General features: G+C 40.7%; 1 protein-coding gene across 5 annotated transcripts in view; it reads left to right on the forward strand.

Annotated features, from left to right (window-relative positions):
• ANKRD6 (ankyrin repeat domain 6) overlaps positions 1-14,266 on the forward strand; it is a 176,123-nt gene that overhangs the window by 156,471 nt on the left and 5,386 nt on the right. For 4 of the 5 annotated variants that reach the window (XM_075202775.1, XM_075202778.1, XM_075202777.1 and 1 more), the window contains 4 exons: positions 6,035-6,220; positions 9,134-9,286; positions 9,384-9,497; positions 13,584-13,911. In XM_075202775.1, the coding sequence (XP_075058876.1) occupies positions 6,035-6,220; positions 9,134-9,286; positions 9,384-9,497; positions 13,584-13,911 (781 nt within the window). The remainder of the gene's footprint in view (positions 1-6,034; positions 6,221-9,133; positions 9,287-9,383; positions 9,498-13,583; positions 13,912-14,266) is intronic. The other variant, XM_075202779.1, reaches the window with a different exon arrangement.

A 14,266-nucleotide genomic window follows, 5' to 3' on the forward strand; every position in this document is an offset into this window, starting at 1 on the left:
TTGTATAAGAATGAGACTCTTCGATCTTTTGAGCAGCTTCAGGTGTTGCACAGACTCCCTAGGAGCCATTTCTTTATATACTTACAATTTAGACATGCCCTAGACTCGCAGTTTCAAGAGGCCGGCCTGAGTCTCCTTGTGGACCCCTTAAAGGTGCAGTTGGCTATACTGGGCACTAGACACCTGGGAGGCTGACCTGGGGGTGGGTGGGGTGGGGGGGGGGTAGAGTTGGTAGCACACACTGGAGTAATATACTTGAGAGTCCATATATAGTCACTGCATCTACTAGATTTCGTCAAATCCAAGTTTTCGTTCTACTTCTTCACCCTCTGGTTTGCTAAATTTAGTGGGGGCCAGGTGGCCCTTTGCCCCAAGTGCAGGAGTCTGAGAGGTGACTTCTGGCATATGGTGTAGAATTGCCCGGTGGTGTCTCGATTTTGAAGGTTGGTTGTGGACTGCCTGGTACAGCTGGGACTGAGAGTGCCGTCTGTTAACCCTAGTCTGTCTGTTTGGTCTGGGCTTGGTAGGGACAACGCATAAACTTAGCGGACTGCTTGTTACCAAACTGTTTATGTTGGCGAAAATGTTGATTGCCCGGAGATGCATGGCTTCGGAGGGCCCCACATTGAGGGACTGGATTGATCTTGTAAATGATATTGCTGGTTACGAAAGATATATGTACACAAGTCGTAATTTGGTTGACAAATATGAAAAAATATGGTGTAGGTGGAGGATCGCTCCATATCTAGTGGAGGGCTTGAGGAAGGCGTTTCCGCTGACAATTGAATATGCCCCTCAATGTTTTTTTGGTTTTGTCATTATTATGCTTCCCGTTGATTTTCATGGCACTGTTGAAGCACCTGCGAGGGTTTAGTTAGTTTTGTTTGTTAGGATGAATAGTTTTGCAAAAACGTTCACTAACATTTTTTTTCTGATTTAAAAACAAAACAAAACAAAACATGCAATGACATGAAAAAGAAGGTGTGTTGTGGGGAACAATTGATACATAAGGTAGTGGAATTAGAATTATAGCTGATGAACTGAACCTTGTACTGGTTCAAGAAGATACTCCGTCACTTGGGTTGTAGTTACCTGTTAGCCAGTATTTTAGCAATTTGAGGCATAATCTTTGAAGTGATAAGCTCAATAATTCTGGGGTGTTACTTATTAGAGTAGCATTATATAATTACACTGCTTACTCATAGACCTCATTCCACTGGATCACCATATAAGTTAGAGTGATATTAGTTGGGCACATCTACCCGCAATGTACCACTACAAACCAATGTGTTTTGCAGAGTATAGTGAGTGTTCTCTTCTAAATGACCTCCATATTTGAGATGGATGGATTCATTTATTGTTTATTTATTAACCTTTACTTATATGGAACCAGCACAATCCACAGAGCTTTACAATTAGGAATAATTACAGTAATAAAAGAACACTGGGTCCTAACAAATGGACAAAGAATTATGAGGGTCATGTCAGATGCATGTCGGTGTTATTTTGGTAATGGTTTTGTATGTTAGTAATTTTATTATTGTATTCAATATAGTGAAGGCAACCAATGTAGGCTGACAAGCCATGTTTTGCAAGGAAAATTAGTCTATCCATATAGATAAATAAGGGTTTCAAATGCAGGGCCCCAGAGCTAGATGAATTGCTGTGGTCCCCACTCCTTAATCATCCATCACTTAAAAAAAATAGTCTTAAATATTAAATTCTTCCATATTAAAGTAAACTGTGGCTCCCTGTTCATGGTCCAGCTCCACATGTGCAAACTATAAATGCACATGGGTTAATAATGTTTATATACTCACTCACCCTCTCCACAATCTCTTAAACATGTTTGGAACTGGGCACTGTGAGTTCCTTAGTCATGTTGACCCCTATACTGCAGCCACTGTGGACTAGTAAAGTGATTAGCAGCAATCTCCCCAAAGTCATCTCCTGGCTCAGAAGCCTTGAACCCTCCACCTCTAAAACAACTTCATTTTCGTCCTGATCATCCTGGAGTCCTAAGCCGCAGAGCAGATCCAGCTGTCAGCTATCAGCTGCAACTGCTCATTGGTATGCTGCAGGGAGAAAAGTTGGGCAGTCAGCATGTTGCTTGCAGTGAGGAAGAGACATGCAGACTCCAGGGCCCTGGGCTGTGCGGCTCTCATGAGTGAGGAGGACCACCTGTGGCACTGGCTGAGGCAAGTTCGGCTGTGTAAAATTCACCTGAGCCTCTCCTGGAGAAAACACAAGTTGGGGTGAGGTACCGGTTGGCAGCAGGCTGTGTTGTTCATGTTTCGTCTCTGTATGGTCAGGGGCATTGTGCTTGCTAAACTCATATTACTGTCGGGGACATACTTCTGGAGAAGGATATGGGGGGCCCAGATGATTATGCTACTAGAATGACTCCATGCTGCTATAGAAATCCTGTGGGCCCAGGCTCTGGACTGACTTTACCTGATCTCATGAAGATTACAGACCCTGTATCCCCCTTCGAAGCAAGGATATGGGAAATCTACCTAAGCTGGATGCGCCCATATCTCACCTATCCCAACCTACCACCATTAGCATTGATATGAAAATTGAGGCTACCCTTAAAACTGTTTATAATGGGGTGTGGGTGCATCATTTAGACCCAGCTTAGCTTCTGCTTTAATCAGTAGGGGTGGTGGAGAGTATGGAATCTGACAGACCAAAATTGGATTTGCTTTCTCTGGTAGAGTATATCCATGCGGCCTCCGAGTATCTTGCTCAAGCATTCATTAATATGGTGCTCATTGGGGATACAATTTCAACCTCAGCATCACATTGTGCCTTCTGGCTTTAGACCTGGGAGGTAGATGCAGAATTCAAGAGGCTCCTGGAGTCTCTCCCATAATCTGTAGAGGTCCTGTTCTATCCTGAACTCAATAAAATCATTGTCCAAGCCTAATGCTAGGGCAGCTAGACTTCCAGTCCTAAGCCCTTAAATAATCAGTCACAGGCCAACCACCTGTGAACTCCTGGGTTGGGAGCCTCTCTGCTTCACTTCTTTGTCCAGTGGTTTGGTTAAATTGCACCACAGATGCCTGGGAGAGAAGTATTGTAAGTTGGGGATACATTATAGATCTCTGAAATCCCTGCACAGACACTCTCTCACCTGAGATCTTGCCGGAGACGAGACAAAATGTTTTGTCCTAAGGGAAACCTTTTAGTCAGTACTTCCTATTCCAGAAACCAGATGGCTTGTTTTGACCTATTCTGAACCTGAAGACGTTAAACGTTCAGTTGTAGGTTTGAGTCCATGCGTTTGGTCATCAGCAGCATGGAACAGGACAAGTTCATGGTGTCCATAGACATAGAGGATGCATATTTGCATGTTCCACTCCGGGACGTACACCAGTGCCTTCTCAGATTGACAGTTCAGTACCATCCTAAACGGTTTCAGCAACAGAGCTAAAGGTTTTCACAAAGATCATGACAGTAAAGGTGGCCATTCTCAATTCCAGAGGGGTGATGGTCATATCCTACCTGGACGGTCTTCTGATCAAGGCAATCTCCTGATCCTTGATTTTATGCTCATATTCAGGAGATGGCCCAGGTTTTAGAGGCTCGTGGTTGGGTCTTCAACTACAGGAAATCCAATTTGACCCTTTCTCAGGCTTCTGTTTGACCCATCAGCAAAGGGTGTTCATACCAGAGGACAAGATCCTCCTGTCTGTACTTTGCAGCAGGTGTAGGTTCATCTGTGCATTAAGATCCTGGGAAAAATAGTCTCTAAATTCCAGGCAGTGCAATTTGCACAATTCCATTCGAGGACTTCAAAATCAAATTGATTTTGAAGTGGAACAAGTCTCAGCATTTCTCCAAAGGTATGTCTATTGCTCTTCTTGTGGCTTAGCTTGTAGACGGTGGGGCTGTCATGTTTCAGCACAGGTTCCAGAGTCTTAAAGAAGCCTCGGCTCTTCCAGTATCCAATTAATGGAATTCAGAGCAGCCTCTGACCACAGGAAGAACCATCAAGATTCAATCACATAATGCCATGGTAGTAGTTTACCTAAATCATCATTTTTATGTGGTTCACACCATGCTTAAGGCTCGGAAGCCTGATTCGGACAAGAATTACCACAGGGTTTAGAAGTGTGAATTGAAAGGGTTTCCTACCTCTTTCTTCTGGTTGGACCAATTACTGCTGTTCCTAAAAGAAGTTCTGAAAGGGGGTTTAAAACTCAGCTGGTTTAAGGTTCAGGTCTCAGTTTTCTCTGAAATAAAATCCAAGAGGGCTGTCTCTACTAACTGAAATGCAGACCTTCTTGCAGGGATTGATGCATTTGCAGCCGTCATTCATATCCCCAATTGCTTGATAGGATCTCAGTCTGGTGTTGACAGCTTTACAGCATTCTCCTTTTGAACCAGTTAATTCAGTGGTGCTAAAATTTCTTACCTGGAAGACTAATTTCCTGTTGGAAATCTGCATGCCTAGGCGAGTTTCAGAGCTGGGGCTCTGTCTTGTAGATCTCATTTTTCGGCCTTAGAATGGGATGTCTCCAGAGGAAGAGGGCTCTCTTTGCTCTCTGGGCATGGTTAGAACTTTGAGAGCCTATGTATGTTGGACTAGGGAATTACGTAGGATGGGTGACCTAGTTTTTTTTTTTTTTTTACAATGTCCAAAAGAGAGTCTGGAAAGCCACTTAAGTAGACCATTGCCAGGAGGATTACTTTGGTAATTCGCTAGGCTTACATTGGGGCAGTTCAGCCTGCCCCTGAAAATGTGAGGGCACATTCCACTAGACCAGTTAGTGCCTCTTGGGCAGCTTGGCTGTGCAGGGTGGCCACCTAATCATCGGTGCACACATGCACATAGTTCTATAGATTCAATATGTTTGTGTCCAAACTTGTCACTGCGACTTCGAAGTGTACCCTCCCTTAGGGACAGATTTGGAACTTCCACAGTGTTAGTTTGCCCCATGAATGAATTAAAATATAGAATTTACTGTACACCCTCCCTTTATGTTTTTTGTTCTGGTTCTTTGTTTTTTACCATTATACCTTTTAGGATCCTTGTTATAGTGAGACAACACTGTTCTCTCCTCTTCTTTTTGTTCTGTACACCTGGTTCTGTACTTTGGGGCTTTGTTAGAAAAATACTGAAGTCCCAGAGAGTGCCAGTGGGGTATAGCGGAGGAGCTTGGTTAATGCCTGTAAATTTAAAGTTGCCAAGCTCCAGTCACCGAACTCTATACCGCATGCCCCCCATTGGATTCAGAGAAAAGGATTTAGAGTAAGTATAAGTCCCATTTGATATTTATTATAAATAGATCAAAAGTGTGACTATCTGGTGCTTCAGCCTTGGGTCCACCTCTCACCTCAACCCCCTTTGCATGTAGCCGTGTGCATAGAGATAATACTGAAATCCAAAAGAGCTTATTAATTTTACAGGACAACAGCTGTAGATGGAGAAGAGCAGAGGGCCTAGGACTAAGGAAAGAGAAAGAAGGTGGATCCAGAGAGACAAACAAGCAGTGGTTTAATAGAATTAGAATAAGACATTGTCATTACGACACAGAGAATGCAGCGTTTGTATAAGAAGTGAGTGATTAACAGTGTGAAATACAGCAGAGAGCCAAGAGAACTAACATGAGTAGTGATTTGTAAATTTAGCAGTGATCAAATTATTGACCAATTATTGACCATCTTATTCAGTGTGGAGTGTGGATGAATGCATAAGCTCTATAAAAATGGATGTATTCCTGAGGCAAAAGAGATTTGCAAAACATGATTGAAAATTAAATAGTTGTGTGTTCAAAAGCGGGTGTGATCCAAGGATAATAAAAAAAAATTGTGGTGGAAAAACATCAGTAAGGAGAGTTTAAGCAAGGTGACCTCAGAGAAATGTACTGAACAGAACCTGAACTGTAGATATTTAAGTAGGAAGAGCTAGACAAATCTGTAAATGATTCTTAATGTGTGTTCCCTGTGCTGTGTGTGTTGTACAGTTTGTTTTGCTCTTTGGCAAGTGACCCCACAAAGTATAATGTATTGTTTCATATTTCTTTAGATTTCAGCTCTTTCAGATCCAACATCACCTGCAGATCAACAACCTTTCTGTGGTGGTCAGCAAGCCAGTCATAATCACAGGAGAAAGAACAAACACAGAGGCCCCTCACCACCTGTTCCTCCTCACGAGGCCAGGGCGTACCAGCTTTACACTTTATACAGGGGGAAGGATGGCAAGGTTATGCAGGTAGCGTTTTACAGACCTGTGGGCTGACGCAAAAATATATGCATGTTAGAGAGGCCAGCAGCATGTGTGAATTTATACTATACTTAGAGCATACTGCAATGGCTTAGTTCTGTTAATAGAACACTAACTTTCATTTGTTTGCTATTTTATGTTAAATAAATAATAATGCATGTGGGTAGAGTTCATTATTTACATTTATTTGTGCCCCTATTTTAAAAAAAGGGCGCTATATTGTTTGCCTTGGTGATTGTGAAATTTTTCCATAAAAGATAAAGGGACTCATGTAGAATTGGATATTTTTGCCCCGGACGTAAGCAGGAAAAAATGCATGTATGAAAAGTACATTTACGTGTATATGTTCAGTCGTACGCATTTATCTGTAGATCACTAGCATATATGCTCCACGTTTACAAGTGTGTACAACAAAGAGAAAGTGTAGAGATGCTACTTGACAGTGTTAGTAGTAAATGCGAAAGTCACATTGTACACAAATAGGGTAGTGCCCTATACACAACATTATATAAATATAAACATCTGTTGTTTTCCCCTTTAAAAGTCAAATGGGAATCTTTTTTCCGAGTCCAAATAAAAATATCAATTAGGTAATGCGAAATGATAGCTGCAACATCATATAATATAGCAGCCCTGCTAATGATTAAGTATGATCAGCTAGACAGGTCAACATGCAGTTTAGCCAATCAGAAGCAACCTGCTAGTGCTGCCATTATTATCATCATCACCATCTTTGTATCAGCCCTCCAGCACCGCAGGGGTACGGCTGTGTCTACATCCAAGTCTACGTCAATCACAATTACACGTGTTTACTGTACTCGTCCTACACTCAACCTTTCCTTAATCAATCTGCCTCTCCAGTTATAAGGAGTCTTAGCGACAAACTCTGCATATGGATGTATGCGTACGCATGTGCAGTGCAATAAAACATATCTACGTTCAACTCTACATGAGCCCCAATAATGCTCAACAGTAACCAGAGGTTTGTCCAGATATTCTATTAAACATTCATATGTTGTAGGAATCATATCAATGCTAATTTCTAACTTGCATTACAATTTTTACCAAATTGAATAAACACAGTACAAGTCCAGTATCTAAATGATTGATAACATTTGATAAACATGGCTATAGTTACCCTTGGGAGTTTTGTTGCAAACAAAAGCCACATGCAAAGGTGCTTTGTCTCATGCAACATTTTGGTCTTTCAGTTGCATGCTGCTTGCAATACAGCAAGACTTTCAGTACACCAAATGAGACACAATAATATCATGGTAACCTGACAATTTGTCAGTCTGTAGTAGGGCCGTTGACAGAAATTTGTATGTGTTGCAGGTCTAATTGAGGATCATTGGTTACAGATCATGCAACCTATCTGATGTGCATTGTTGAGCAACAAAAATCTCTTGTGTAGGTCTAACCCTAGACCAAGTTTTTTCATGTTTAAGTCTGACACAATTAAAAAAAATTACAGGCAATAGAGATCTAAGCAGTTTAATATGTCATAATTTATTTGATAAAATATACGTCACCCAAAATTTTTTTCAATCTAATGGTCAGTTACAGATTGTGGGCAAAAAATGGAAACACCAATATAAAGTCTCATAAGGGAGTTGGGCCATCATATGCAGCCAGCACAGCCTATGTGCACCTTGGCAGGGAGTCCACTAATGTCTGGATGATCTGTGGAGGAGGATTGCTGCACCATTTGTCTGCAAGAAAGACCATCAACTTTCTCCCAGTTTTTGGCAGTGGAAAACGCTGTGTCAGGCGTCGATCCACAATATCCCAGAAATACTTGAATGGATATGGATTTGGTGATGAGGTGGTCAACTCCTTTGGATAACATGAGGTGTCACGCTCATCAAACAATTGGCCAACAACACATGCTTTCTGAATTGGGGTATTGGCATCCTGGAAACACCCCACCGGCTAGAAAAGAAATGCTGCAGTATGGAATGAATAGAATCACAGAAGGCAAGGTCACTACTTAATTGTACTAAGGAAATGACTGCTCCCAAACAATGCAAGGAAGATGTGCCCCCACAACATTATGGTACCACCAGCATTTTCACTATTGGAAACAAGCAATCAGGGCCCTAGAGTTATTTAGGTTGATAACATGAAGAAGTATGATTGTTCTGATCAGATCATCTTCCCCTACTGCCTGGTAGTCAGTCGTCTGTGCTCTTTGTACTTCTGAACTCTTACACCTGCATTGCCAGGTGTGGTACGCGATTTACGGACTGAAACCTGACTATGACATTCCACTCTATGGAGTACTCTCAGAACATTTTAATGAAACTGGCTACTTGTGTGACAGGTTGGTTAAATGTTTTACCTTTCATTCCAAATGCATGTGCAGATATCATGCTTCTATACTTCCGTTTGCTGACGTTGTTGTTTCTCCTGAGCTCCATACTGACATCACCTTAGACACTATTGTTTGAGAAACATAGCTGTCTTGATTACTGAAGTTCCAACCAAATGCACCCCAACGAACACCCCTCTTTCAAAGTCACAGAGGTCTTCTCTTGCAGCCATGGTAGCCATAATAATAGGCAACCATGGCAGACCAGCATTTTCATACATGACCCTGACAAGGCCTCCCACACCTACTTTTAATATGCTTGGTGTTCCCATTTTTATCCACTATATCAATTAGATATAAGGATAGTGGTGTAATGTGAATGAGTTCTCTGTACAACGCTGTAGAATTTGTGGCGGTATATAAATAAATAGATGATGATGATCTTTTGCCATAATATAAATAGTTCTGAATGTTAAAACTTCTGAATTGAAAGAGTAAACTACCAACAGTTTTAACAAATAAGTCCAGGTTTGTATTACTACAACACAGCATAAATACATTTTAGAATGCATGGTTGATTTGTTTGGTAGGCTCCCATCAATGGATGTCGCTGTGAGCCACTCATAAGCAAACTTGAGAATCAGTTGGAGGCCACGAAAGAGGAAATAAAGGCAGAGATTGTCACCGTGCAAGATCAAATGAATGCAAAATTAGGACAGATGGACAGCAAAACCCAGCACCAGGTGTGATACAATAACACTGTCCGTTTACAGTAGGTTGTATTGCTTAAAGCATCTAGTACATAGGGTCTGACTCGCTTTATTACTAAACTCTCGGCAGTTGCGGGTCCTGGACAAACTAATGATTGAGCGGATGTCTGTGGAGAGGGCGGAATGTGTCTGCCGCCTTCAGCAGGAGTCGGATGTACAGAAAAATGAAGTAGAAAAACGCCAGGTACAAAAGTTTAGTATACCGTAGATATGAACCTGATTTGTACATGTGGAAAAATTTACTTCCTAGTGTATATATAATATATGTGTGTGCTATGTCTGGAAGTCAAAATGTTATATGATACTAGTTCCTCAGTCAAGTATGACTTAGGATTGTCTCCATTTCCTTACCAACAACTATCAATATACATGGGTCCTAGTTGTAGCAGTTGCAAAGTTATGAGTGATAAAGAAGATAACCAGAAAGCAGCAAAGGACTTTATAATATTCAATTATATGGGACAATGGCAAAGGAGGAATGGTTATATACGACTACAAGGTATTGGGAATGGTTTAGGAGAAATGAAAATTTGTAAAATTTAAAACTACTGAATGAGATGTGAATGAGTAAACATCAAGAAACCGGGTATGGATACCATGAATGATAGCCTTAAGCTGGGTACACACTACAGAATTTTCCACCAACTTTTTATGCCGAGCGATTTTACATGCAACGATGTTCCGATCGCTCGGTCCATGGACTGCATACACACTAGCCTTGTTTAGGACGATAAATGGAAGAGCGAACGTCCCTTTAGCGACTTTTTACAGCCATGTTGTCGTGAGCAATGACTGTAATTTCGTAGTCACTGTTGTGGATCGGTCGGAAGTTTATACACACTACACAGCGGAAACGAGATTGGAACGAAAATATTAAACGGTACGACCAACCAAATGAGGCGACAATCGTCCATTTGGGCAGACTTTCGACCATCGTGTCACTGCACACACTGACCCGACTTTTGAACGAGCGGTCGTATGTGGGCTGATTTAGCTGATTATTGGACGAAAACCGTGTAGTGTGTACCTAGCTTAAGGAAGGTAGTATAAGGTGAAGCACAAGCAAGAATTGAATACTGGTGCTGTCCAGCTTGTAAAATGATGTGTACATAAGCCTGAACCTGTGGTGCCAATAGGTGAACAGTGTATGATAAAACATGAGGAAATAATAGAATGAACATGGACAACACATTATTTGAGAAATAAGAAGTGAACTAAGGGGAACTGGGTGATCCAAAATAAGTTTAGGAAGAGGGGTAATGAAAATAAACATTCTACAAAATCAATAAAGAACAAAGTTGAATTATTTCAACCACATTAGTTATTTGAGGGATTATAGAACCAGGTACCATAAGGGGTTTTGGTGTATTAAAAATGGAGGTGTTCAATTAAAGGATGAGTAAATGAGGAGTTACAAAGACATGAACCACTAGGCATTGGAATTGTGGCATGAACTACATGGCCAGTGAAAGGTTTGTGCTGATCAAATGAAGGATTGAGTAGCTCTGAGGGAGATTGAATTAATGTGATTGACTAAGCGACTGTGGAACTGAGCACAGTGAAGAAAGTGAGGCGTTAGAAATGTGTTACACACAAGTCTGTTGGCTATTTTGAGTCAGGACTAAACAAAATGTAACTAACCAATGTGAGGTTGATGAGCTGATGGAACCAAATGGCAAAATGTATAAATTAATAATAATGAGAAAACACAACAATATATAGTAACTTGTTAGAGCTATGTTACAGTGTACATAGGGGTCTGACAGAACTGTGTGAGATCACATGTATTACTTAAATGAACCTACTAGCAATGAGCAATATATGGGAATGCTGTGTGTATGGGAGTAAGCCTAGAAGGTTTGGTATGGTAAACCTGCAGTGAGTGTGTGCTTTATTAATGGGAAATATAAGGACAAGCAGGGTCAGAACAGGTGAGGATAGAATTGGACCAAAGCAAGGACAGATCAAGCAGAAGTTATATGATTACAGAGAGGATATTTCTAGATTATGCAATAACTATTATACAGAGAGTGAAAATGAGTGGGGCAATAGATAACCAGGATGGAGTAGAGCAGAAGGAGGAAAGATGGATGTATATGGATATGGTGATAGCTAGACAAAGAAAGGGTTAGAATGTAATAGTAAGGACAGTAAGCCTTTTATTTCATTTATTTTTCTTTGAATGTTGGGAAGTCTGGAAAAGTCAGGGAATTAATTCAAGGAAAGAAATGATGGGAGACATGGAATGTCATGGGTAGAATGCAATTGGAAACTCTAAAACCCATAACCCAGGTCCAAGTAGACATTACTATATATAGACAGGCAAATTCATGTAAGAAGGCAGAGAGAGATCATAAACTTGTGACATGGATAACACAGACATGGCCAGAACAGCACAGACGTGTGAGTAAGTGGGTTGGAGTTAACCAACACAGAGGCGATGGGACATATAGTCCAAGAGGTACAGAACTGAAGTAGAATTAAGTTGAAACAATGTCCGTAGGGAAGCAGGGAAATAGGCAATAAGGAAAAAGACTAAGGGGTAAATTTATCAAGTTGCGGGTTTGAAAAATTGGAGATGTTGTCTATAGCAACCAATCAGATTCTAGTTATCATTTATTTAGTACATTCTACAAAATGACAGCTAGAATCTGATTGGTTGCTATTGGCAACATCTCCCACTTTTTCAAACCCTCAACTTGATAAATTTACCTCTAGGAGCCTGGAGAGAAATTACCAGATCCTGATGGACATGAGAGCAATTGTGAGTGAGCAGAAGGTTGTGGTTTACCAATTATATTGATCTTGTAACAAAAATGCATCATTGTATATATCTGGATTCCCTGTCATCCACTCCTAAATCTGCAGTGCACCTTCATCTTAATTTGCATGCCCCCTGCAGATATTGTGCCCTGTTTTTAACCTCATTTCTGTTGTTTGTTATATTTAACTACTTGTTTACATTTTTACAACATCTGGGTATTAAACAATTCAAAACACAATATAACCATAAGTATATTTACAACATTCACATCATCAAATATCCAAACACACAGTACACCTTCCCCGACATCAAATCACCAACATACAGTACATACATAATCAAATGACCAAGACAAACACAGTGACCCCAAGTTTCCACAGCATGTTCCACTGACAGTAAAAGAAAGAAAGTAATCCTTACCCTGAGTATTCTCCACTTCACAGCAAAAAATCAGCGAGAGACTGCCACAGATCCAGACAATCCAGTTCTAAACATGGGCTGGAGGGAGCCAGAGCTGTGCACATTTGCTGAGTCTGAGGGCTGAGGTTCTGTTACCTAGAAATCAGTGTAAGCAGGCTTGTGAATGGCAGTTGGCCTGACAATGGATGACTAAGCTTTCCTGCATTTCAAAAGCACCTTGCTAGAGAGAGAGGGTAGAGCTGTGAAACTTTGTTGTATGGAGAAGACAGCACTTGGCTTCATTATTAAACACTAACAACAGAGTGAGTGACTGGCAGGGATTCGCCACTAACCTGGAAATGGGGAATCAGTAGAGACGGGACAAGTTTATATTAATTTTTTTGTATTCAGGGTGACTCCACTACTCTGGAAGTGAACTATGACATGGAGACATGCATGTGAGGCTAGGTAAAGCTATGTTCCCTTCCACAATTGAAGGGTACTTAGCTACCTTATTCTCTCCTGCAGTCAGTGCGGTTACACTACATAATGCTCTGTTCTATGTATACCAATAATCTCTACTTTTATTTAGATTTTCTCTTTATACTGTATTCTTTTCCCCTTCGGTGAAACTAAGTTGTAATTTATCAAACTACACTGTTTTAGTCTCTACAATCCATTGTACAGTGCATGATATTTACACGTTAAATCTTAAACTGTCTATTAGGAAAAAAAACATTTTGATTATAAAATTCATGTATGAATTAAGTGCTACAAGTACTGTATTTCCTACTATTTCAGCTTTATGTCTCCTTTCATATACCTAAAAAGGTTGTGTTCTGCACTAAATATAGTTTTCAGTGTCTGGTAAATTATAATTTAACTTTTGTCAAATATCAGCATTTTCTTGAGCACGTTGAAGTGGGCAGATGCAGAGCATTATGGAAAGATCCTTGGCTGTAAGAACTTATGGCATAGGAAACCAATAGGAAGTTGCGGAGATGATTGCGGCGGAGTGCGTCAGGTCCCTTTATCTTAAGAAGGAGAGGTATGGCTCTAGAGTACAGCTGAAGTACTAATCGATGAATTACATGTCTGTTTTCTCAGGTGTCCTTAGTGAATGAGCTAAAAACCTGGTGTTTGCTAAAAATCCAGAACCTTGAGTTGAAACTTTCTGGGGATTCTAGACCATTCAAAGCTAAATCATCCCCTTCAACCTGCGAGAGTACAGATCACCCCATTTCAGAAAGTCCAAACAGCAGCAAGGAGTGCAACAGTACAGACCCATCCGTCCTGCCACAGTGCTCCATCCAACATTCCTATGTTACCCGGCAGAGCAGTTTATCTGATGAAGCTGCGAGAGAACAATCACCATCTGAGACAGACAGCAGAAGGAACCAGATTTCTCCCCCTCAAGATTTCATGGTGTGTGCATGTAAGTCATGCAGATTAATCATTTCATGCATACCTGACTCAGTATTTGTAGTATAATGATGGGAAAGTGTTCAATGAACAGTTATGAAGTCATTTAAAAATTAAGTAATAAAAACTGTAAAAGAGCAGTATTATGCAATATTTTAATATTTGTAGCACTACAGTGACACACCAGAAGTTATAAATAGGACCTGTCCAAGCCACACGCAGGTCCTCTCCATCATTGAAGTCACACCAATATATGTAAGCCAGACAAAAATTGCTTATGTTATATTATATTACATGTGCATTCATGTTTCCCTCAAGGTCTGTGATCCCTTTTGCCATTGTGCTGATGTGAGTTGAATGGTCAACCA

Source organism: Mixophyes fleayi, chromosome 3 (genome assembly GCF_038048845.1).
Source record: "Mixophyes fleayi isolate aMixFle1 chromosome 3, aMixFle1.hap1, whole genome shotgun sequence".
NCBI lineage: Eukaryota > Metazoa > Chordata > Amphibia > Anura > Limnodynastidae > Mixophyes > Mixophyes fleayi.